Here is a 27,225-nt window from a genome sequence, read left to right as displayed (position 1 = left end):
TCATATAGAACAATGTCATACTGGATTGGAAATTTTTGCTTAGGGGAATTAGAAAAATTGCAGTTTTTTTCTTAAAACAGCGCCACACCTTTTATACAGGTTGAAAGTGGTATTGCAGCTTTATTGATTTCAATACATGGACAGGTGTCACACAATTTTTTAAAGAAGGCTGCCATGTTTTTCTAACCCTGAACGCTGTTTCCATTCCGTTAGTCCAGTGTTTCCCAATCACGATGCTTCCGGCTGTTGCAAAACTACAACTCCCAGCATGGGTCCAGGCATGCTGGGCGTTGTAGTTTTGCAGCAGCTGGAGGCACCCCGGTTGGGAAACACTGCGTTAGTCAATAGGGATGTGAGCGGTGACCATCACAAATTGACTTCTATGGGAGTTTTCTGAGCATGCTCTGTGACCTTTGCAGAGGTCACTGTGCAGGGAGAGGGGAGAGAGCTGTGACTGTCACCAACTGACTTCTGTTAGGGGGTGTTTTGTGTTACCTGCACTGATACATTGTAACAAACCTATTCCGAATACTCATGCTGAGTGTTTATTACAGTTGTTTCGAGTGTATGCAATGCTCTGTGAGATAGAGTCGGGACTCTAGATTGATTGACACTTTACCTTCACTGATACATTGTAGCAAACCATCAGGACGGAAGAGAGATTTGTGTAGCTTAAGTGTCTTAGCTTATAGAACAGTGGTCTCCAACCTGTGGACCTCCAGATGTTGCAAAACTACAACTCCCAGCATGCCCGGACAGCCAACGGCTGTCCGGGCATGCTGGGAGTTGTAGTTTTGCAACATCTGGAGGTCCACAGGTTGTAGACCACTGTTATAGAGCATTGTCAGAGACTGGTTATACAATTGTATATACTTCTCAGCTGAGAGCAGGACTAGCTATGTACAATGTATCAGTTTGGAGACCAGGATGTTTAGCTCACAGAGCATTGTCTAGACTGGATACAATTGTATCACTTCTTAGCTGAGAGCAGGACTAGCTATGTACAATGTATCAGTCTGGAGTGCAGGATGTTTAGCTCACAGAGCATTGTCTAGACTAGATACAATTGTATCACTTCTCAGCTGAGAGCAGGACTAGCTATGTACAATGTATCAGTCTGGAGTGCATGCAGTTTAGCTCACAGAGCATTGTCTAGACTGGATACAATTGTATCACTTCTCAGCTGAGAGCAGGACTAGCTATGTACAATGTATCAGTCTGGAGTCCAGGATGTTTAGCTCACAGAGCATTGTCTAGACTGGATACAATTGTATCACTTCTCAGCTGAGAGCAGGACTAGCTATGTACAATGTATCAGTCAGGTGTGCATGCAGTTTAGCTCACAGAGCATTGTCTAGACTGGATAAAATTGTATCACTTCTCAGCTGAGGGCAGGACTAGCTATGTACAATGTATCAGTCTGGAGTCCAGGATGTTTAGCTCACAGAGCATTGTCTAGACTGGCTACAATTGTATCACTTCTCAGCTGAAGGCAGGACTAGCTATGTACAATGTATCAGTCAGGTGTGCATGCAGTTTAGCTCACAGAGCATTGTCTAGACTGGATAAAATTGTATCACTTCTCAGCTGAGGGCAGGACTAGCTATGTACAATGTATCAGTCTGGAGTGCATGCAGTTCAGCTCACAGAGCATTGTCTAGACTGGACACAGTTGTAACAAACCCTCAGAATGCAGAGTATCACTAACTGGGTGATATTAAAACCTTCAATAATTTGTCATAATTCACCGGAGATTTACAGGTTATTGTAGTTTTTCTTATTTCGACTGATTTTGATCACATCTGTAAACTTTGCACTGGTGAAGTCCCCGCAGATCTTATCGTAGTTATGAGAAAAATCCTGATAAAAACTGCAGCATGTGAACGCAGCATTATTGAGTTTCCAGAATCTGATCCGGTTTCTTGTGGCGGCCGGCTCTGTATTTTCCCCTTCGCTCCGCTGCCTTTTCTTAATTTAAGATCCATTGGCCGTGGCTTCGGCCGTATACTATCGGGATGGAGAGGCCTGCTTTGGGGGATTTAAAGGGGTTTATGGCTGGTTAATTGCAAAAATAAATAGATCTCATCAATTCACTGCCGCAGATAAATAAGCCGTGTAACCGGCGCTGACCGCCACGCCAGAAAATTGGGAGGCAATTAAAGGGAAACATGAAAGTAAAAAAAAAAAAAAAACTAATTTGACATAAACTGGAGCTGAATAAAGCCGGGTCCTAATCTGGGCATTAATATATTTTATGTGTTTTACAAGGTCTTCATTAACTAGAATTCCTTCCATATTAGTAATGGCAAAAGACCCCGTCGGCTCTGCTGCATATATAAAGCTGGGAGTGACAAATCCGACCGAAAAGGAAACTTCTGAGCCATAAATGCACGGCTCTAATCTGTTTCTTAAAGGGGAATGTATCACATTAGAACTCACTTCATTCCTCTCATTTCTAATGATTTTGTCCTGTAATAGTACTTTTTTTTTTTTAATTCAAAATTCGGAACATTATTACGGGGGCAGGCGGGTTTTGTGGGCATGCTTTGTGCTGAGGTCATTGTGCAGGGATGGGTAGGAGGTGAGCTATGGCCATTACCTATTGACTTTTGTGGGAGATTTTTATAGGTTTGCGCTGTGACCTTTGCAAAGGTCATTGTGCAGCAAAGATAGAAGGTAAGTTGTGGTCATCAACTGTTGACTTTTATTACAGACTATTGTGGTCATGCTCTGTGACCTGTGTAGGGGAGAGGTAGGCTATTGTACTCATTTATTGACTTCTAAGAGTGTGTTGTATGCATGCTCTTTGACCTGTATAGAGGTGCGTGTGTGGAGAAGGGGAGCTTTGGCCATCACCTACTAACTTCTGTATGAGAGTGTTGTGGACATGCTCTGTGTATAGGAGAGGGGTAGGAGGGAAGTTACTGCTCTCACCAATTGACTTTTTTGAGAGTGTGTTGTGGGCATGTTCTGTGACCTGTGCATAGGTCAACCTGTAGGGGACTAGAACTATGGCCATTGCCTATTGACCTCTGTGAGAGAGTGTTGTGAGCATGCTCTGTGACCTTTGCAGAGGTCAATGTGTAGGGGACTGAAGCTATGGTCATTACCTATTGACTTTTATGAGAGAGTGTTGTGAGCATGCTCTGTGACCTTTGCAGAGGTTAGTGTGTAGGGAAGGAGAGTGATGGTCATTACCTATTGACTTTTATGAGAGAGTGTTGTGAGCATGCTCTGTGACCTTTGCAGAGGTTAGTGTGTAGGGAAGGAGAGTGATGGTCATTACCTATTGACTTTTATGAGAGAGTGTTGTGGGCATGCTCTGTGACCTGTGCAGAGGTCAACCTGTAGGGGACTAGAGCTATGCCATTGCCTATTGACCTCTGTGAGAGAGTGTTGTGGGCACGCTCTGTGACCTGTGCAGAGGTTAGAGTGTCTGGAAGGGTAGCTGTGGCCATCACCTATTGGTTTTTATAAGACAGTGTTGTGAGCATGCTCTGCAGAGGTCAGTGTGTGGGGAAGGGGAGCTATGGCCATGAGAGTGTTGTGTGCAAACTATATCATATGTGAAACAGTATGTCTCCAGCTGTTGCAAAACTGCAACTCCCAGCATGCCCGGACAGCCTTTGGCTGTCCGGGCATGCTGGGAGTTGTAGTTTTGCAGCAGCTGGAGACACACTGTTTGAAAAACCCAGGGATAGGGTATTAATATGGGACTAGTAGGGGTCGGATTCTTGACCTCCCCATAAATCATCTGACTGAAGAGGCCATAGTGTTTGTTGTCAAACCAGGAACGTCTCCATGCGTTTGATAGTGGCCGTGCCCGGTATTGCAGCTAGAATGAAGAAGGCGGAGCCGCAATACCAGACTTGGCCTGTGCAAAATCAATGGTGCTGTGTCTGATAAAGTATGAAGGGGACATGGTGCCAGTGTACAGCCCTCACTGTTGTACCTCCCTGCATGATTGTGACTTATAACCAGATGCCACTCCCTTATAGACATGGGATTTCTGTTTTGCACAATTTTCAACATCTCTGCTTGCTTTCACTGAATAAGAAATTTTTTGCTTCCATCCAGAGGTGGAAAAAAACTGCATAGACCTAATTTGTAACACATTGGCCCTGATTTACTAAGAGTGGAGTGTCGGTTTGTGGTTGACTTTTACTTTTCCGATCTTTTTTTCTCTTGGCATTTACTAATCTGTCGCACTTTTCCCGATCTTTTTAGTCACAGGGAAAAAATCTGTTGCACGGTAATTTCTGTCGCAGGGTTAATACTGTCGCACATTAAAATCTGGCGCATGCATAAATCTGTTGCGATGAAAATTTTGTTGTAGTGCGACAGATTTTTAAAATAAAAACCGTGAAAATAAAAAAAATTAAAATTTGTGAAAATATATATGTATAGAAATATATAACTCTCTCTCTCTCTCTCTATATATATATATATATCTATATATCTATATATCTATATATCTATATATATATATATATATATATATATCTCATATAGAGAGAAATATTAATGAATTTTATAAAATAGTCTAAATATATATATATTTTATTTTATTTTGTATACACACATATAGACAGATGTATTAAAATGAATCTATATGTGTGTGTGTGTGTGTGTGTGTGTATATATATAAATATATATATATATATATATATATATATATAAGCTGAGTACCCGGTGTTGCCCGGTTGTTTCTTCCTAATCCTTGTTGGGGTGGAAAATAAACAAAGGAGAAAACTTTTGACTTCATATCCCATCCTCATATATTGTTGTCATATCCCAACCCCACATCCCGACCTCCTGTCCCGACCTCATATCCCGTCCTCGACCTCCTATCCCGTCCTCCACCTCATATCTCGACATCCTATCTCGACCTCCAATCTCGTCCTCCTATCCCGTCCTCCTATCCCGTCCTCCTATCCCGTCCTCCTATCCCGTCCTCCTATCCCGTCCTCCTATCCCGTCCTCCTATCCCGTCCTCCTATCCCGTCCTCCTATCCCGTCCTCCTTTCCCTTCCTCATATCTCGACCTCCTATCCCGTCCTCCTATCCCGTCCTCCTATCCCGTCCTCCTATCTCGACCTCCTATCCCGTCCTCCTATCCCGTCCTCCTATCCCGTCCTCCTTTCCCTTCCTCATATCTCGACCTCCTATCTTGACCTCCTATCCCGTCCTCCTATCTCGACCTCCTATCCCGTCCTCCTATCCCGTCCTCCTATCTCGACCTCCTATCCCGTCCTCCTATCTCGACCTCCTATCCCGTCCTCCTATCTCGACCTCCTATCCCGTCCTCCTATCTCGACCTCCTATCCCGTCCTCATATCACGTCCTCCTATCTTGTCCTCCTATCCCAACCTCCTATCCCGTCCTCCTATTTGTCCTGATTTTCGGAGTGGTTTTTCAGAAAAGACGATTTTGGATGAAATGTAGGGAACACGCCCCTTTTCTCAAACCACGCCCATTTTGTATGTTTTTCTTCTTCACTCAGAGTGATTCAGATTCTGTCAGGTTTTTTTCTGCACGTTCCGTGCGACAGAATTTAGGCGCAAAACCCAACAAAAAGAGTCGGAATCCTGTTAGTAAATGAGGGCCATTGTGTTACAATTGTATCCAATTGGACTCGAGACTGATGCACTTTACCTGCACTGATACATTGTAACAAACTATCAAAGCGGGGGGGGGGGGGGGGGGGTAGATATTCGGGCTGTTGCTATACAAGAGGATTTGACACCCGTATCTCCTCCTGAAATTAATTTTCCCTCTTTCTTGTGCTCTCAGGATGGAAGGTTAAAGACCGGGGATCACATCCTAAAAATCGGAGGCATCAATGTCCAAGGAATGGCCAGTGACCAGGTCGCTCAGGTGTTAAAGAATTGTGGCAATTCTGTTCGTATGATGGTCGCCAGGGATCCGGTGGGTAAGACTCCACCAGTAAAACCTCCGGCCCCGGCAACATTACCGGTCGGTTCCCTCCCTCCTGGAGATGCCAAGACCAGCGCTGCCGTAAGTACCGCACTTCACATCTGTGGCCTCCAACCTGCTGCAGAACTACAACTCCCAGCATGCCATAAAAGCTGCACACTGTCAGGGTATGCTGGGAGTTGTCATTTTGGCTACAGCTGTAGATCCGGAGATTGAAGATCACTATTTTAAATTATTTCCATTATGTATTTAAAGGGTGCACAATTCTGGCCACATTTACTTCACTATAACAAATGGACATAAATGTAGATACCCAGAGGTTTAAAGACGTGAGAACAGCCCCAAAAGTATGAATTATGTGCAATGGCAGAAAGTTCAACAGATTTGTAAATTACTTCTATTAAAAAAAATCTTAATCCTTCCAGCACTTATTAGCTGCTGAATACTACAGAGGAAATTCTTTTTGGAACACAGAGCTCTCTGCTGACATCACGAGCACAGTGCTCTCTGCTGACACCTCTGTCCATTTTAGGAACTGTCCAGAGTAGGAGAAAAACCCCATAGCAAACATATGCTGCTCTGGACAATTCCTAAAATGGACAGAGATGTCAGTAGAGAGCACTGTGTTCCAAAAAGAAAAGAATTTCCTCTGTAATATTCAGCAGCTAATAAGTACTGGAAGGATTAGGATTTTTTAATAGAAGTAATTTACAAATCTGTCGAATTTTCTGGCACCAGTTGATCTAAAAAAAAAGTTTTCCACCGGAGTACCCCTTTTAAACAGATTTTTTAAATTACTTCTATATAAAAATTTTAACCCCTTCAGTACTAATCAGCTTATGTATGCTCCACAGGAAGTTGTGCAGTTCTTTTCTGTCTGACCACAGTGCTCTCTGCTGACACCTCTGTCCATGTCAGAAACTGTCCATAGCAGGAGCAAATCCCCATAGCAAACATCTCCAGCTCTGGACAGTTACTGACATGGACAGAGGTGGCAGCAGAGAGCACTGTCATCAGACAGGAAATAAATTCAAAAAGAAAAGAACTGCCTGTGGAGCATACAGCAGCTGATAAGTACTGGAAGGATTAATGTTTTTTAATAGAAGTAATTTACAAATATGTTTAACTTTCTAAACCCAGTTGATTTAAAAAAAATGTTTTCCACTGGAGTACCCCTTTAGGGTCTATTCACACGTACAGTGTTCTGCGCAGATTTGATGCGCAGGATTTCGAGCTGTGTTCAGTTTACATTGAAATCTGCAGCAGAAAATCCTGCGCATCAAATCTGCACAGAATACTGTACGTGTGACTAGACCCTTAAAGATGTCTGAACAGCACCAATGTATGCAATGTATGCGATAATCTCAATCCTTCCAGTACTTATCAGCTGCTGTATGCTCCAGAGGAAGTTGTGTAGTTCTTTTCCATCTCACCACAGTTCTCTTTGCTGCCACCTCTGTCCGTGTCAGGAACTGTCCAGAGCAGGAGCAAATCCCCATAGCAAACCTCTCCTGCTCTGGGACAGTTCCTGACATGGACAGAGGTGTCAGCAGAGAGCACTGTGGTCACACTGGAAAGAACCACACAACTTCCTGTGGAGCATACAGCAGCTGATTAGTATTGGAAGGGTTAACATTTTTAAGTAATTTACAAATCTGTATAACTTTTTGGCACCAGCTGATTTAAAGGGGTATTCCAGGAAAAAGAAAAAAACATTTTTTATATATCAACTGGCTCCAGAAAGTTAAACCGATTTGTAAATGACTTCTATTAAAAATTCTTAATCCTTTCAATAATTATCAGCTGCTGAAGTTGAGTTGTTCTTTTCTGTCTGGAAACAGTGCTCTCTGCTGACACCTCTGTCTGTCTCGTAAACTGCACAGAGTAGAAGAGGTTTGCTATGGGGATTTGCTTCTACTCTGGACAGTTCCCGAGACAGGTGTCATCAGAGAGCACTTAGACAGAAAAGAACAACTCAACTTCAGCAGCTCATAAGTACTGAAAGGATTAAGATTTTTTTTTTTATAGAAGTAATTTACAAATCTGTTTAACTTTCTGGAGCCAGTTGAGATATATAGATAGATAGATAGTTTTTTCCTGGATAACCCCTTTAATTTTTTTTTCCCCCTGGAGTACCCCTTTAAGGCTACGGAATGTCAAGATATTAGTCGAAAAGTATGGAGGCCTTTCCTAATTACAAGACCTGTCTTTTTTATTTATTTATTTTTTCAGGACTCTGTATACGATATTACCCTCACTAAAAAGGAAGGTCAAAGCCTCGGAATAACAGTGGTGGGCTACACGGGCGGCGGGGGCAGCGGAGGTGAGATCAATGCCCCTGATGTATATTATGTAGTGATCCTACCGGTATTGCCGCGGGAGGCGGATGTTTATTCTCTATAATTCCGCAAAATTCTGTAAAGTCACCAGCAGTTTATACGATTTTATAAAAAAAAAACCATTTCTGCTTTGTTCCAAAAATGGTGCCGTGGGTTGAGTCAAGTACTAAAGCAAATGAAACTGAGCTTGCAATACCACACCTAACCAGTGGGAAGGTGTGGCGCAGTTTTATGGAGGAAAGCTGCAATGTTTTTCATATCCTGCACAACTCCATTAATATTCTTTTTTTATGAAAAGTTTGCCTCTTTCAATATCTCTGCTTGCTGTGGGTGAATGGGAAAATAGAAAAGTTTGCCTCTTTCAATATCTCTGCTTGCTGTGGGTGAATGGGAAAATAGAAAAGTTTGTCTTTTTCAATATCTCTGCTTGCTGTGGGTGAATGGGAAAATAGAAAAGTTCACCTCTTTCAATATCTCTGCTTGCTGTGGGTGGATGGGAAAATAGAAAAGTTCGCCTCTTTCAATATCTCTGCTTGCTGTGGGTGAATGGGAAAATAGAAAAGTTCGCCTCTTTCAATATCTCTGCTTGCTGTGGGTGAATGGGAAAATAGAAAAGTTCGCCTCTTTCAATATCTCTGCTTGCTGAGGGTGAATGGGAAAATAGAAAAGTTCACCTCTTTCAATATCTCTGCTTGCTGTGGGTGAATGGGAAAATAGAAAAGTTCGCCTCTTTCAATATCTCTGCTTGCTGAGGGTGAATGGAAAAATAGAAAAGTTCACCACTTTCTATATCTCTGCTTGCTGTGGGTGAATGGGAACATTCTTGTTTCCATCAAGAAGCTAAAACTCAGGTTTAGATGGGAATGCTGGGACACCGATCGGTACCGGTCTCCTGCCTAGCATTGTATACCTGCATGACCATAGTAAATAAGTGAATAAAGCAATTGGTGTTCCTCCAGCTGTTGCAAAACTACAACTCCCAGCATGCCCGGACAGCCGTTGGCTGTCTGGGCATGCTGGGAGTTGTAGTTTTGCAGCAGCTGGAGGTGCACTGGTTGGGAAACACTGGAATAAAGTAACTGTTAATAATACTGAGTGCAGTTCAGTTCATCAATTCTTTTTTTCTATTTTTTTCCCCTTTTCCCCATGGAGGTTTACTGGAGAGCACAGATTTGGGCAGGTACGAGGGTTTTCACTAGTCCTTCATTCTTTCCACCTGTGTGTCTTACTCTCCGCCACTGCCTGACGCGACATCTGTCCTCATGTTTTTAACCAACCTCCACCTCTTTGTCCTCATGGCCGTATATAGACGTACACTCACTGGCCACTTTATTAGGTACACCTGTTCAATTGCCTGTTAACCCAAGTAACTAATCAGCCGATCGTCCAATAGCTAATCAGCTGATGGGCCAATCACATGGCAGCAATTCGATGCATTTAGGCATGTAGACGTGGTCAAGACAACTTGTTGAAATTCAAACCGAGCATCAGAATGGGGAGGAAAGCGGATTGAGGTGATTTTGGAGGTGGCCTGGTTGTTGGTATTTCACAAACTGCTGATCTACTGGGATATTCAGGCACAACCATCTCTAGGGTTGACAGGGAATGGTCCGAAAGAGAGAAAATATCCGGTGATTGACAGTTGTGTGGACAATAATGCCTTGTTGAGGTCAGGGGAGAATGGGCTGACTGGTTCGAGATGATAGGCAACAGTTACTCCTATAACGACTGGTTACAACCAAGGTCTGCAGAATACCATTTCTGACCAGGGCCGGTTCTGCCTATAGGCAAAATAGGCAGGCGCCTAGAGCGCCCTCTTGATGGAGGCGCTGCTCTGCATTCTGCAAGATAGTTGGTAGGCAGCTAGCTTCCGAAACCCCCGCTCACCTGAAGCACCTGACCGGCCAGCACCACAGTGTCATCCCAGTAGTATGGTAATTAAATGAGGAGGAGGTTTGTTACAGTGTGTCACCCCAGTAGTAAGGAGATTACATGAGGAGGAGGTTTGTTACAGTGTGTCACCCCAGTAGTAAGGTGATTACATGAGGAGGAGGTTTGTTACAGTGGGTCACCCCAGTAGTAAGGAGATTACATGAGGAGGAGGTTTGTTACAGTGTGTTACCCCAGTAGTAAGGAGATTACATGAGGAGGAGGTTTGTTACAGTGTGTCACCCCAGTAGTAAGGAGATTACATGAGGAGGAGGTTTGTTACAGTGTGTCACCCCAGTAGTAAGGAGGTTACATGAGGAGGAGGTTTGTTACAGTGTGTCACCCCAGTAGTAAGGAGATGACATGAGGAGGAGGAGGTTTGTTACAGTGTGTTACCCCAATAGTAAGGAGATTACATTAGGAGGAGGTTTGTCACAGTGTGTCACCCCAGTAGTAAGGAGATTACATGAGGAGGAGGAGGTTTGTTACAGTGTGTCACCCCAGTAGGAAGGAGATTACATGAGGAGGAGGAGGTTTGTTACAGTGTGTCACCCCAGTAGGAAGGAGATTACATGAGGAGGAGGAGGAGGTTTGTTACAGTGTGTCAACCCAGTAGTAAGGAGATTACATGAGGAGGAGGTTTGTTACAGTGTGTCAACCCAGTAGTAAGGTGATTACATGAGGAGGAGGTTTGTTACAGTGTGTCACCCCAGTAGTAAGGTGATTACATGAGGAGGAGGTTTGTTACAGTGTGTCACCCCAGTAGTAAGGTGTGGTGTGTCAAAGGGTGGAGCCAATGGGCGGGGTCAAGGGGGAGCAAAATTTGCTTTCACCTAGGGGGGCAAAAATCCTTGCACCTGCCCTGTCTCTGACTGCACAACACATCCAACCTTAAAGCAGATGGGCTACAGCAGCAGAAGACCACATCGGGGGCCATTCCTGTCAGCCAACGGCCGTCTGGGCATGCTGGGATTTGTAATTTTGCAACAGCTGGAGACACACTGTTTGGAGAACACTGCTCTATAGATTGCAGGGAGTCCTAGCAGTCGGTCCACCTGCGATCAGACACTTATCACGTATCCTGTGGATAGGGGAGATGTTTTTTGGGCTGGAATACCCCTTTAAAATGTCTTAATCTGTGCAAACCCCACTATAGTGGCGCCACTCCCTGGGTGTGGCCTTAATGTTCAGATTTTTTAAAGATTTGTTTGTAAGTATACTATTAGGGTTCGTTCACACGCGCAGATTTTCGCAGCGTATTTAGCTGCGGATCCGCTGGTGAAGGCCCCGCTCTATGCTGGCTTTACATGTGCCTGTTTGTAGTGGCAATACGCGGCTACCAGCAGACACAGTGCAGTGATGTGCGCGGCGTACTCGCACATCGCGGCCGCTCTGCATGCTCTGAGCTAGGCAGAGCGCTCCCGTGATGTGCGAGTATACTGCGACTTGTACATTGCAGTGTGCCTGCTGGTATCGGCGTATTGTCATTACTAGCAGGCCCATGTATAGCCAGCATAGAGCGGGGCCTTCACCAGCGGATCTGCAGCGTTAAATGTGCTGAAAATCCGCGCGTGTGAACGTACCCTTATAGTCTCAGAGAACGAAAATATTGGGTGGTTTAGATTGTACAACTTGTTTTTTTCCAGATTTTACATTTGTCCAGGTTTAGTATTTTGCATTGGCGGACTTGTCATGGAGTAAGTATATATATATATGTGTGTGTGTGTGTGTGTGTGTGTGTGTGTGTGTGTATATATATATATATATATATATATATATATATATATATATATATATATTCTATATCGAAAAGAAGGCAAGAGTGGCATTGTTTAGGATTTTAATCCAGTGGATCCAGGCTGGTGCTCCGTCTACTCCAGAAACTCGACCAAAGTCCCAAATCAGCAACAAAATCAAAGAATAAGTAAAAACGGCACTCCGGCGATCCAATAAAGAAATGTGATTTGATTTATTCACCCAATATGGTACAGCAACGTTTCAACCTACTAAATAAGGTCTTTCTCAAGCATTAAGAAAGACCTCAATGAGTAGGTTGAAACGTTGCTGTACCATATTCTTTGATTTTTTATATACAATATATATATTTATTTATTACCGTATATCTTCATGATTGTTATTTATATATATATATATATATATATATATATATATATATATATATATACAATAAATAAATACATAGATATTATTGTTGTTAATTATTATTATAATAATAATAATAATAGCAATAGAAAATGTATCTATATATATATTTATATAATGTTAATAAATAAAAATAGAAAATGAATATATATATATATATATATATATATATATATATATTAACAACTATTAAACAAACTGAAACAACTATTAAAACAAACTTTAACTCACCTTTCTACATTCGCCATAGGGCCCCATTCACCCCGTTGCGCCGATATCGGTGTCCGGTCCTCTGGTGCTGGTCTTCTTCCTGGGGACGGCCGCAGCGATGTCCCGCCTTGGCCGGTGATAGGCTGATCGTGTTGTCATGTAACGAGCCTGGGCAGCAGGGAGAAGGCGAGGTCCAGGCTCCTTACATGACACTGCGCTCAGCCTATCACTGGCCGAGGCTGGACATCACTGTGGCCGGCGATACGCTGAGTGCAGTATAACTAATCGTCCCCAGGAAGCATGAAGAAGATCAGCACCAGAGGACCTGCACACCCATATAGCCACAATGGGGGGGACATAGGAAGGTGATTTAAAGTTTTATTTATTTTTTAGTTTTTGCAGCCTGGGCACAGAGGTAATCAATACATTTTCACTACAGTTCTCCTTTAAGATCACAGACACATATTATCATTATTATTATATTATTAGTTATTTTTAATGTATGTTAATATATATATATATATATATATATATATATATATATATATTAAATAGTGTGTTTGTGTGTGTGTATGTGTGTGTATATATATATATATATATATATATATATATATATATATATATATATATATATATATATTTTTTTTTTTTTTTTTTAGATATATATATATATATATATATATTTATATATTTTTTAGATATATATATATATATATATATATATATATATATATATATATATATATTTATATTTATATTTATTATACATGTTTAGGGGCTCAGAGATAAAATTCTGTTTTCTTCCTTTATTTTGCAGGATCTTCTGGTATTTACGTGAAAGGCATCATACCGGGAAGTGCCGCTGAACAAAGTGGACGCATTCAAGTTCATGACAGGATCGTGGCGGTAAGTCCATTTCTTTTCTTTTGCACTTGTGATGTATAACTTATATGTAGCCGAAGACCCTGCAGAGAGACTCAGGCAAGAAGACCGGAATCATTGTAGCTTTGTAAACCAACAGAATTCAGCAGCGGATATGTTGTGGATTTGTATCTTAGTAGCCTTTCACCCCCCCCCCCCATACCTAATGACTCGCCAGATGTTGAAAAACTACAACTCCCAGCAAGTTATAGTGTTGTTGTAGTTGGGGGATCCTTCTTGTAGGATCGTTCACTGTTCAGTAATTTGCTGGAACATTTAATTTTGCAGGTGGATGGGAAGGACATCCAGGAACTGACCAATCAGGATGTGGTGACGGCGCTGCGTAACACCGGCCAAACCGTCCATCTTACCCTGTCCAGGGGCAAAGTACCGCTCAGCCCAGTGTCTCCCGGCATCTCTCCACGCAGAGGTATTATTTAAAAGCAATGCAAAAATAAAACCGTAATTGTACTGTCATGTCCAGTGTGATTTTATATAGATTTAAATTACTATCTACAGCAATGTTTCCCAACCAGGGTGCCTCCAGCTGTTGCAAAACTACAACTCCCAGCATGCGCGGACAGCCGTTGGCTGTCCGGGCATGCTGGGAGTTGTAGTTTTGCAACAGCTGGAGGCACCCTGGTTGGGAAACACTGACTTAGGCAATTGAGTCTAGGAATAATAACAATAAAATAAATAAAAAAATAATAATAATTAAAAAAAATTATAATAAAAAATAATAATAATTAATAATAATAATAATAATAATAATAAAAAAATAAAAAACTATAAGCTGGGGTGCACAAAGGGCCCTTGGGGTAGGATCACACAGGGAGGGTTTTCCACAGCAAAGAGTTGCAATTTGTAAACATTTCAATTGTATACATCTTTTCCATATGCTGCTTATAAAAACTGCCTATACATTGACATTGCGGTGCGGATTATAACGGGGAATTAACATGTGCTAAATTTGTTGCAGAAAATTCTGCAACTAAAAAGTCAGTTTCATTCATCTAAATGGGCGGAGTCTCTAGAGTTTATGCAAACCTGATTCTAAGAAATTGAACAGAGGCGGAATGTTCCCTAAAATCCACAGCATGTAAGTTTATGCCTGGGAATTGAGTGCAGGTTTTTTCTAATAGACTTCAATAGGCATGCTGGGAGTCGTAGTTTTGCAACAGCCGGAGGCACACCGGTTGTAAAACACTGACATATAGGAAGGCAACAAAGCAGAGAGCATAGAAGTGCATAGAACCAGGGTGCCTCCAGCTGTTGCAAAACTACAACTCCCAGCATGCCCGAAAATCCAGAGGCTGTATCACTTCTCAGCTGAGAGCAGGACTAGCTATGTACAAAGTATCAGTCTGGAAACCAGGATGTTTGGCTCACAGAGCATTGTCTAGACTGGATATAATTGTATCACTTCTCAGCTGAGAGCAGGACGAGCTATGTACAATGTATCAGTCTGGAGTCCAGGAGGTTTAGCTCACAGAGCATTGTCTAGACTGGATAAAATTGTCTCCACTTCTCAGCTGAGAGCAGGACGAGCTATGTACAATGTATCAGTCTGGGGTCCAGAAGGTTTAGCTCACAGAGCATTGCCTAGACTGGATACAATTGTCTCCACTTCTCAGCTGAGAGCAGGACTAGCTATGTACAATGTATCAGTCTGGAGTCGAGGATGTTGAGCTCCACAGAGCATTGTCTAGACTGGATACAATTGTATATACTTCTCAGCTGAGGGCAGGACTAGCTATGTACAAAGTATCAGTGTTGAAAACCAGGATGTTTGGCTCACAGAGCATTGTCTAGACTGGATATAATTGTATCACTTCTCAGCTGAGAGCAGGACTAGCTATGTATAATGTATCAGTCTGGAGTCCAGGAGGTTTAGCTCACAGAGCATTGTCTAGACTGGATAAAATTGTCTCCACTTCTCAGCTGAGAGCAGGACTAGCTATGTACAATGTATCAGTCTGGTGTCCAGGAGGTTTAGCTCACAGAGCATTGCCTAGACTGGATACAATTGTCTCCACTTCTCAGCTGAGAGCAGGACTAGCTATGTACAATGTATCAGTCTGGAGTCGAGGATGTTTAGCTCACAGAGCATTGTCTAGACTGGATACAATTGTATCACTTCTCAGCTGAGAGCAGGACTAGCTATGTATAATGTATCAGTCTGGAGTCCAGGGTGTTTAGCTCACAGAGCATTGTCTAGACTGGATACAATTGTATCACTTCTCAGCTGAGAGCAGGACTAGCTATGTACAATGTATCAGTCTGGAGTCCAGGGTGTTTAGCTCACAGAGCATTGTCTAGACTGGATACAATTGTATCACTTCTCAGCTGAGAGCAGGACTAGCTATGTACACTGTATCAGTCTGGAGTCTAGGATGTTTAGCTCACAGAGCATTGTCTAGACTGGATACAATTGTATCACTTCTCAGCTGAGAGCAGGACGAGCTATGTACAATGTATCAGTCTGGAGTGCAGGATGTTTAGCTCACAGAGCATTGTCTAGACTGGATACAATTGTATCACTTCTCAGCTGAGAGCAGGACGAGCTATGTACAATGTATCAGTCTGGAGTCCAGGAGGTTTAGCTCACAGAGCATTATCTAGACTGGATACAATTGTATCACTTCTCAGCTGAGAGCAGGAAAAGTTACTTACAGGTTTGCAGTCTATGAATGAATACAATTGTCCTCATTCACTGACAGCAAACCTATATCTCGAAAATGGCAAGTAATGCAAAGTATATGAGAAAATAGCAGAACGCCCCATTTAAATAAATAAAATGACTTGTTGCCTCTACCATGTAACCTTCCTTAGAAGTAACAAAGTAAAGTGAATGACTCCGCCGCCCGTATGTCGGGGGCCTCCTGCTGCTCCCGTGGGTGGGAATCGGGCGAAGCTTTTTAGATCCTGTCAGGCAGCTGTACCCCCTCATTTTGCGTCGTGCTATGAGCGGAGTAAAGCGCATCACTTTCTAGTCTTAATCCCCACAAACCACCAGAGGTTTTACGTGTTCGTTTTTGACACGATTCTCTGATAAATCCAAGTGTTGCATCCCCTGTTGTGCCCGGCGGCCGTGCTGCAGACAGCATTACGGTGCGCGACTAGCTGGGTGCTGCGCGCTGTGCCAGGCTATGTGTTCCGCTCATTATCCTTTACCTGTTAGTCTGCGGAGAACAAGCATTTGTTGTGTTAACATCTTTTGGGCGTGTTCAGATTCAGTTAATCACATCCATCCTGTGACTGGAGAAGTTCTCTTTCTTCTTCTGCACATCAAACCCTTATAGCAACATCTTTGTTTTTTTTGAAGATGTGCCAACTGTGCCAACCGTGCCTCCACCTCCGCTGCCTGCCGTGCCACCGAGGGCTGCAATAAGCGAGGTCCCCGAAGATTCCGAGTACGACGAAGTCAGCCAAGAGCAAGAAGATAACTGCAAAAATGAACTAAAAACAGGTAAATATACATTGAAAAGAAACATTATTATGATTATTTTAGGATTTTATGGTAACGCACACTTCCCATCTGTACCATTTTTCATAGGAAAGACTGAGGAAATGGACCTTAGTGGGTGCAGGATTATGCAGATGTGCTCCTTGGGGGCGTTTCTATGTCGATGTGTTTAAACTGTTCAGGGGCGGGGCTTGTATTCCACCAATCAGCATTCAGCTGTGAACTGTTGTAGATTTCTGCTACAATTTACTCCAATGTATGGGATAAAATATAGTAAATGTGTCAGGCCTAGGGAGGCCCTCTTCCATCCGCTTTTCTGAAAGACAAAAGGGTGCCTCCAGCTGTTGCAAAACTACAACTCCCAGCATGCTCGGGTTTGTAGTTTCGCAATAGCTGGAGAGGCACCTGGCTGTCCATACATGCTGGGAGTAGCAGTCTTGCAACAGCTAGAGCAGTGGTCTTCAACCTGCGGACCTCCAGATGTTGCAAAACTACAACTCCCAGCATGCCCGGACAGCCGTTGGCTGTCCGGGCATGCTGGGAGTTGTAGTTTTGCAACATCTGGAGGTCCGAAGGTTGAAGACTACTGAGCTAGAGAGACACTTGGCTGTCCAGCCATGCTGGAAGTTGTAGTTTTGCAATAGCTGGAGAGCCACCTTTCTCTCCAGGCATGCTGGGAGTTGTAGTTTTGCAACAGATGTGTGGTGGACCACAGGTGTATGGCGGGACCACGGGTGTAGCGGTGTAGGTAATGGGGCCAGATGGTATAAACCCCAGGGGCAAGATGTTATAGACCCCTAGTGTTCGTAGGCCAGATTCCTAGAGAGGTGGCCAGGAACCCAGAAGACCTTGCAGCTTGCTGGGACTAATTATATTGGTAATAAACTTGAGACAATTATCATGAGACTTGACTATATGCAGGACTTGACTATGGGTAGTGACAGCAGACATAGACTTTTGACTTACTGGAATGACTGTAGCTTTGTGGCCTTCCAGATGCTGATCATCAGCACTGAGATCTCTGGTGTTTGCAGGTTCTCATTAAAGATCGATCTCCAAGAGAGTGAATTGTAATGGCCGCCCCTATATATCGTGGGGGGGCTGGACTAAAGCCCATTGGTCAAGCTGAGGTCATAGGTTAAAGCTGGTGCTCTCTGGGAGAACATGTGACAACAAATCATGTGACTGCATAGCATGTGACAGACTTACAGGTCCTTGAGACAAACCTCTCACAGGTCCTCTGCTCTATCTATACATTAGGATCCAGTCTATACATTAAAGCAGTAAACATAACTTTCTGGAAACAACAGGGGGATACCCTGCAGGGGAGCCCCCAGGTCACTGAGGGTCACAACCTAACAGGGCCTAAGGGTAGTACAGGACCATGTCCTGTACTGGGACATTACATATGAATAGTCGCCTAGCTATTCAGGCATGCTGGGAGTTTTAGTTTTGAAATAACTGGGGGGCCAGCTAGCTATACGGACATGCTGGGAATTGTAGCTTTGCAAGAGTGCAACAGTTGCAGAGGCACCTGCCTGTCTGGGCTTGCTGGGAGTTGAAGTTTTGCAACAGCTGCAGACACACTGATGTTAAAAAATGTTGTTTTACATACTTAAGCAATAAGCAGTTCTTTGGGAAGCCTGGATGGATGAACAAAACAACAAAACTGTTGCCATTGCAGCTTCTACATAAGATTGTACAGCTTTCCCAGATTCCTGAGCGGCAAGTATTTCTAGTTATAAAACAATGATGGGTGTTTGTCTCCTTTTGCATATTGGGTATGGCATAATGAACTTTTTGCCCTTGTTTGCGGTACAAAACGACGTGCCCCCATTCCACTCTCTGCAGCTCCTTCCACGTGACCGCACACGTCATTGGTTATGAGATGTTTTGCATGGAATGGATTTTGTTCAGTCCTGCACAGATGGGATGTGTCGGGACCGATGAGCGTCCACCGAAGACCCCGGTACTGTGGAAAACTGAAGGCTGATGGGGGAATCTTTTTATATCTGGGCTCTTTTTTCTGACAGGGGTGTGCCGCAGATCACAAGATAAAGTAGGAACAAAAGACCCGCACTAAACTCCCGGCCACAGTCAAATGCGAGACAAGGCAGTAGATCGGTTCTTTAGAGCAGTATTTCCCAACCAGTGTCCCTCCAGCTGTTGCAAGCTACAACTCCCAGCATGCTCGGACAGCAAAAAACTGTCAAGGTTCATTAGACTGGCTTATTTATGTAGCCAAGACAATATTACTGTAATGTATTATTCTCCAGAGCTGTACTCACTATTCTGCTGGTGAGGTCACTGTGTACATACATTACATTACTTATCCTGTACTGATCCTGAGTTATATCCTGTATTATACCCCAGAGCTGTACTCACTATTCTGCTGGTGAGATCACTGTGTACATACATTACATTACTTATCCTGTACTGATCCTGAGTTATATCCTGTATTATACTCCAGAGCTGTACTCACTATTCTGCTGGTGAGGTCACTGTGTACATACATTACATTACTTATCCTGTACTGATCCTGAGTTATATCCTATATTATACTCCAGAGCTGTACTCAGTATTCTGCTGGTGGGGTCACTGTGTACATACATTACATTACTTATCCTGTACTGATCCCTGAGTTATATCCTGTATTATACCCCAGAGCTGTACTCACTATTCTGCTGGTGAGATCACTGTGTACATACATTACATTACTTATCCTGTACTGATCCTGAGTTATATCCTGTATTATACTCCAGAGCTGTACTCACTATTCTGCTGGTGAGGTCACTGTGTACATACATTACATTACTTATCCTGTACTGATCCTGAGTTATATCCTATATTATACTCCAGAGCTGTACTCAGTATTCTGCTGGTGGGGTCACTGTGTACATACATTACATTACTTATCCTGTACTGATCCCGAGTTATATCCTGATGATGGGCGGTACAGGAGACGGAGTATTGTGATGTAACAGCTCCACCACTTGCGACGTCACGCCCTGCCCCCTCAATGCTCCGGAGTATAATACAGGATATAACTCAGGATCAGTACAGGATAAGTAATGTAATGTATGTACACAGTGACCTCACCAGCAGAATAGTGAGTACAGCTCTGGGGTATAATACAGGATATAACTCAGGATCAGTACAGGATAAGTAATGTAATGTTTGTACACAGTGATCTCACCAGCTGAATAGTGAGTACAGCTCTGGAGTATAATACAGGATATAACTCAGGATCAGTACAGGATAAGTAATGTAATGTATGTACACAGTGACCTCACCAGCAGAATAGTGAGTACAGCTCTGGAGTATAATACAGGATATAACTCAGGATCAGTACTGGATAAGTAATGTAATGTATGTACACAGTGACCTCACCAGCAGAATAGTGAGTACAGCTCTGGAGTAGCTTCCCTCACTGTGTAGTTTTCTCTATGTATAATAATCACCCCCCATGTCTCTTATTCCAGCTCCCACCTTATCTCCAGAGGCTGAATTGCTAAAGTCGAAGTGGGAGAAGCAGCTCGGACCTGATTATCAAGTAATGGTGGGTGCTCAGATATACGATCAGTCAGGGATGGGGCCCTGTATACTGTTATAACTATTAACCTGTTCACTGCTAAAGACATAACATGAAGGCATCTATAGGTGTAAAATACTGAGCAGCGTTCTATAAGGGTCTATTCACACGTACAGTATTCTGTGCAGGATTTTCTGCTGCAGATTTAAATGTAAACTGAACACAGCTAGAAATCCTGCGCATCAAATCTGCGCAGAATACTGTACGTGTGAAGAGACCCTAAATCTCCCCCAAAATATATATTTTTTATAGATTTTATTTGCGTGTGTCAAAAGTGTGAAATTTGTTCTAAAACCCCGAGGAGTGAAAGGGCACTCCAGCATTAACAAGGTTAAAAGGGGTACTCCGCCCTAGACATCTTATCCCCTATCCAAAGGATAGGGGATAAGATGTCTGATCGCGGGGGTTCCGCCGCTGGGGACCCCCGAGATCTTCCTGCTGCACCCAGCTTCGTTAAGAGCATCGGGTGCAGTGCCGGAGGCTCCTGACGTCATGGCCACGCCCCCTCAATGCAAGTCTATGGGAGGGGGCGTGACGGCCGTCACGCCCCTACCATAGACTTGAATTGAGGGGGCATGAGGTCACAAGCGGGGCGTGACCGTGGCGTCACGAGCCTCCGTCCCGCATCACCATTCATTCGGCACAGAACGAAGTTCGCTCCGTGCACCGGATGTCTGGGGTGCCGCAGTAGAGATCGCGGGTATAGGGGTTAAGATGTCTAGCGGCGGAGTACCCCTTTAACCTTCCGAGGTATTTTACTTCTGTGATTGCTTTACTAATCCTATACCTACACCTAAATTTATTATCTGTGGATCTACAGGTGGTTGACCTGGATACGAAGATTGAGGATGACGAGGAACTGCAGAAATACTCCAAGGTGAGGAATTTTCTATGTAAGTGAGCACTCCAGGTTTTAATTCCATATAATGCCCACACAATCACTAGTCCTACAGCATCATCTGTTTCATTCCAGTACAGCTGCATACATGTGTTTCGTTGCTGTACTGGGTCATGTGATCACCAGCCTGAAAATCACAGGGCTTAATGTGTCAGAGAAAGTGGTCAATTGGGGGTCGACTAACTTCCTGTGAACTACAGGATGACATCACCTCTCAAACCCCTCCTCCTAGCTCCCAGACCCCTCCCTTCTCAGCACTATCTGTATACTGCCACTATCTCTATGGGATCAGGATATATAGTGGTTATACACCCCCCCCTCCAGCTCTATCTGTATACTGCTGCTGCTTTTTTATGAATTGGTGCCAGAAAGATTTGTAAATTACTTCTATTAAAAAATCTTTACCCTTCCAGTACTTTTAAGCAGCTGTATACTACAGAGGAATTTTTTTTCTTTTTGAATTTCTTTTCGTCTTGTCCACAGTGCTCTCTGCTGACACCTGATGCCCGTATCAGGAACTGTCCAGAGCAGGAGAAAATCCTATGTTGCGCTGGACAGTTCCTGACACGGACAGAGGTGTCAGCAGAGAGCACAGTGGACAAGACAAAAAAGAAATAAAAAAAATAACAGAATTTCCACATTAGCATACAGCTGCTAAAAAGTACTGGAAGGGTAAAGATTTTTTAATAGAAGTAATTTACAAATCTGTTTAACTTTCTGGCACCAGTTGATTTATAAAGACCTAAAAAAATTTATTCCACTGGAGTACCCCTTTAAGTAGTTGTACACCTCCCCTGAGGCCGTGCTTACCCATTGCATTTCATGCTGCAGTTTTTTGGTTTTTTTTTTTGCCAGGATTTTCCAAAATTTTGGCAAAAACTGCACACTTTTAACACAATTGTGAATGCATGTGAAAAATGCAGTAAAAAATGAAATGTTGGAACACAACCTCAAATCTTTATATAACACTTATTTGTGATTAAAGGTCAAATCACTTTCACCTCATGGCAATATTTCTCAATCAAAACTGCACATAATGTGAACTGTCACAACCCAGTTATGAGTCTAATCACCTGGGTGATCTCTAGCAGCCTAATTAGATGACCAGGTGCAGAGATCAGACTCTACTCCCTCTCTCTGCAAAGCCAGAGGGTTCATAGGAAATATTTGGAAATAATTTTAGTGATGGGACTGCATCTAGTATGGTTGCAAACTTATACCTGCTACAACAGATAAAGCAGGTAAGTACAAGGCATACTCGAGAACCATTTACATAATTCTGTAATAACAGCCACTGCTGCTCTTTAAAAGAAAAAAATTCCTGGAGTGCTTCTTTAAAGTGGTACTCTGGCGCTAAACATCATATCCCCTATCAAATGGATAGGGTTAAAGATGTTAGATGGCGGGGATCCCGCCGCTGGGGACCCCTGCGATATTTCCTTCAGCACCCAAGGATCGCTCTGTGGCTGATGATGGGACGGTACAGGAGACGGAGTATTGTGATGTCTCGGCTCCACCCCTTGTGTCTCTCCCACAGACTTGCATTGAGGGGGCGGAGTCGTGATGTAACGAAACTCCGGCCCCGTAGTCGTGACCCTTCAGACACGGAGCGAACGCGGTTCTGTGCAGCTACCACAAGTGGGTGTCTGCATGAAAGATTGCGAGGGTCCCCAGCTGCAGGACCCCCGTGATCAAACATCTTATCCCCTATCCTTTGGGTGGCGGGTATGATGTTTTAGGGTTGGAGTATCCCTATAAAGGGGTACTCCACTGGAAAACATTTTTGTTTAAATCAGCTGGTGCCAGAAAGTTAAACAGATTTGTAAATTACTTCTATTATAAAATCTTAATCCTTCCAGTATTTATCAGCTGCTGTTATGATGCACAGGAAGTTCTTTTCTTTTTGAATTTCCTTTCTGCCTTACCACAGTGCTCTCTGCTGACACCTCTGTCCATGTCAGGAACTGTCCAATGTTGGAGCAAATCCCCATAGAAAACCTCTCCTGCTCCGGACAGTTCCTAAAATGGCCAGTGGTGTCAGCAGAGAGCACTGTGGTCAGACAGAAAGGAAATTCAAAAAGAAAAGAACTTCCTTTGCATTTTTGATACTGGAGAATTTTTTGGAGAAATATCTAAGATTTCTTTTCCCCTCCAGTTGTTGCCAATACACACCATGAGGTTGGGGGTAGAGCTGGACTCCTTCGATGGTCACCATTACATATCTACTATTGCTCCCGATGGTCCCGTAGCCAAACTTGACATTTTGCGACCAGAAGATGAATTATTAGAGGTAAAAGTTCCTGATAATCTAAAGTCAGATATAAATATAATATTAATGTAGATACCTTGTTCTAATGTTCTCCATAAAATGAAACTATAATATACTGTTTATGCTTGTTCTGCCTAATTGTCTTTTGACTGTATCTCCCTGTTATATTCAACATTTATTTAAAGATATACTGTATTGTGACTGTAGAATGCCCTGTACTGATCCTGAGTTATATCCTGTATTATACTCCAGAGCTGTACTCACTATTCTGCTGGTGGGGTCACTGTGTACATACATTAGATTACTTATCCTGTACTGATCCTGAGTTATATCCTGTATTATACCCCAGAGCTGTACTCACTATTCTGCTGGTGAGATCACTGTGTACATACATTACATTACTTATCCTGTACTGATCCTGAGTTATATCCTGTATTATACTTCAGAGCTGTACTCATTATTCTGCTGGTGGGGTCACTGTGTACATACATTACATTACTGATCCTGTACTGATCCTGAGTTATATCCTGTATTATACTCCAGAGCTGTACTCACTATATATTAATGTCTGTAAAAATTCTATTTTGTAGTAGTAAAATACAATTTAATGGGTAAATTCTGTGACTCTGGATACAATGTAACCATAACAGATAACAATAATGGATGCCTTTGTTGGTGAACAGATCTTATTGACAAAGTTCACTAGAAGAACCGTCTCAGATCAGTAAAGTCTATCAGGATTTGTCTCACGCACATAGTGACCTAAAGAGCCGCACTGTCATGTCAGTACTCTGTGTGCACATAATCTAATAACCTCGGAGGCTGCTGGATCTGGTTTGGTAGGAAATTTAATCTTGCTTTGGAAGAAATGACATATTTTGACAAAAAAAAAAACCTTCAAGTACAAGATGTAATATTGGGTAAAACTGTGAACAATGTATCTGAGGAAAAGTTTTCTTGTAGAATCTTCCTGGCGCTGTAGAATGGCCGAGTCCCAACACATCGCTGCCAAATCATATCTGCTCGGAAATGTGCGAGATCTCTAAAGATTCAGTATATTCCAAACAGTTCAATGAATAAAATCATATTCTACAATCCACTGATTTATTTTGTATCAGAAACACAAAACATTCTGCTAGTGAGGTCACTGTGTACATACATTACATTACTTATCCTGTACTGATCCTGAGTTATATCCTATATTATACTCCAGAGCTGTACTCACTATTCTGCTGGTGAGGTCACTGTGTACATACATTACATTACTTATCCTGTACTGATCCTGAGTTATATCCTATATTATACTCCAGAGCTGTACTCACTATTCTGCTGGTGAGGTCACTGTGTACATACATTACATTACTTATCCTGTACTGATCCTGAGTTATATCCTGTATTATACTCCAGAGCTGTACTCACTATTCTGCTGGTGAGGTCACTGTGTACATACATTACATTACTTATCCTGTACTGATCCTGAGTTATATCCTGTATTATACTCCAGAGCTGTACTCACTATTCTGCTGGTGAGGTCACTGTGTACATACATTACATTACTTATCCTGTACTGATCCTGAGTTATATCCTGTATTATACTCCAGAGCTGTACTCACTATTCTGCTGGTGGGGTCACTGTGTACATACATTACATTACTTATCCTGTACTGATCCTGAGTTATATCCTGTATTATACTCCAGAGCTGTACTCACTATTCTGCTGGTGAGGTCACTGTGTACATACATTACATTACTTATCCTGTACTGATCCTGAGTTATATCCTGTATTATACTCCAGAGCTGTACTCACTATTCTGCTGGTGGGGTCACTGTGTACATACATTACATTACTTATCCTGTACTGATCCTGAGTTATATCCTGTATTATACTCCAGAGCTGTACTCACTATTCTGCTGGTGAGGTCACTGTGTACATACATTACATTACTTATCCTGTACTGATCCTGAGTTATATCCTGTATTATACTCCAGAGCTGTACTCACTATTCTGCTGGTGAGGTCACTGTGTACATACATTACATTACTTATCCTGTACTGATCCTGAGTTATATCCTGTATTATACTCCAGAGCTGTACTCACTATTCTGCTGGTGAGGTCACTGTGTACATACATTACATTACTTATCCTGTACTGATCCTGAGTTATATCCTGTATTATACTCCAGAGCTGTACTCACTATTCTGCTGGTGGGGTCACTGTGTATATACATTACATTACTTATCCTGTACTGATCCTGAGTTATATCCTGTACTATACTCCAGAGCTGTACTCACTATTCTGCTGGGGAGGTCACTGTGTACATACATTACATTACTTATCCTGTACTGATCCTGAGTTATATCCTGTATTATACTCCAGAGCTGTACTCACTATTCTGCTGGTGAGGTCACTGTGTACATACATTACATTACTTATCCTGTACTGATCCTGAGTTATATCCTGTATTATACTCCAGAGCTGTACTCACTATTCTGCTGGTGAGGTCACTGTGTACATACATTACATTACTTATCCTGTACTGATCCTGAGTTATATCCTGTATTATACTCTAGAGCTGTACTCACTATTCTGCTGGTGGGGTCACTGTGTACATACATTACATTACTTATCCTGTACTGATCCTTATATCCTGTATTATACTCCAGAGCTGTACTCACTGTTCTGCTGGTGTGGTCACTGTGTACATACATTACATTACTTATCCTGTACTGATCCTGAGTTATATCCTGTATTATACTCCAGAGCTGTACTCACTATTCTGCTGGTGAGGTCACTGTGTACATACATTACATTACTTATCCTGTACTGATCCTGAGTTATATCCTGTATTATACCCCAGAGCTGTACTCACTATTCTGCTGGTGAGGTCACTGTGTATATACATTACATTACTTATCCTGTACTGATCCTGAGTTATATCCTTTGGTTTTCCGGACTGATATATATCTGAGTTATATCCTTTTGACTATATCCCAGAAGTATAAAATAACGCCATTACCTCCATCCTTGTGTTACAGGTGAACCAAGTGCAGCTGTATGGAAAGTCTCGCCGAGAAGCCATCTCCTTCCTCAAAGAAGCGCCTCCGCCATTCACTCTCGTCTGCTGTCGCTGTTTGGTTGATGAGGAAAATGAGAACTTTGTGGACGATGCAGAAGACCTTACAGTCCAGAATGATGGAGTAAGTGTGCGGCAGGTGAGTGTCTGCTCTGCTTTACAATTCGGTATTAAAGAAGCGGTAATAAATGTAGAGGTTCTTTTGTATGCCCTGTGCTTACCTGTTTGAGCTGATGTGGCAGGCATGGAATTGTCTCCATTTTGATTGAAATTCTATCTCTGAAATTATTTCCTAATGCTGCCTACATTTCCCATGATTCCTCTGGCTTCGCAGAGAGAGGGGGGTGTAGTCTGATCACTGCACCTGGTCATCTAATTTTACTGCTGATGCTGGAGATTACCCAGGTTATCTATCTAGACTTATAAT

The 27,225-nt window shown here is 42.7% G+C and overlaps 1 protein-coding gene across 5 annotated transcripts in view; it reads left to right on the top strand.

The window, feature by feature from the left end:
- The window catches only part of PATJ (PATJ crumbs cell polarity complex component), a 292,499-nt gene that overhangs the window by 44,682 nt on the left and 220,592 nt on the right, over positions 1 to 27,225 (top strand). For 4 of the 5 annotated variants that reach the window (XM_056532909.1, XM_056532907.1, XM_056532911.1 and 1 more), the window contains exons 8-16: positions 5,794 to 6,018; positions 8,170 to 8,260; positions 13,396 to 13,484; positions 13,788 to 13,929; positions 16,825 to 16,968; positions 20,448 to 20,524; positions 21,378 to 21,434; positions 23,611 to 23,745; positions 26,761 to 26,937. In XM_056532909.1, the coding sequence (XP_056388884.1) occupies positions 5,794 to 6,018; positions 8,170 to 8,260; positions 13,396 to 13,484; positions 13,788 to 13,929; positions 16,825 to 16,968; positions 20,448 to 20,524; positions 21,378 to 21,434; positions 23,611 to 23,745; positions 26,761 to 26,937 (1,137 nt within the window). The remainder of the gene's footprint in view (positions 1 to 5,793; positions 6,019 to 8,169; positions 8,261 to 13,395; positions 13,485 to 13,787; positions 13,930 to 16,824; positions 16,969 to 20,447; positions 20,525 to 21,377; positions 21,435 to 23,610; positions 23,746 to 26,760; positions 26,938 to 27,225) is intronic. The other variant, XM_056532910.1, reaches the window with a different exon arrangement.

Source organism: Hyla sarda, chromosome 7 (genome assembly GCF_029499605.1).
Source record: "Hyla sarda isolate aHylSar1 chromosome 7, aHylSar1.hap1, whole genome shotgun sequence".
Classification (NCBI taxonomy): Eukaryota; Metazoa; Chordata; class Amphibia; order Anura; family Hylidae; genus Hyla; species Hyla sarda.
This window is presented reverse-complemented; position numbering and strand designations above follow the sequence as displayed.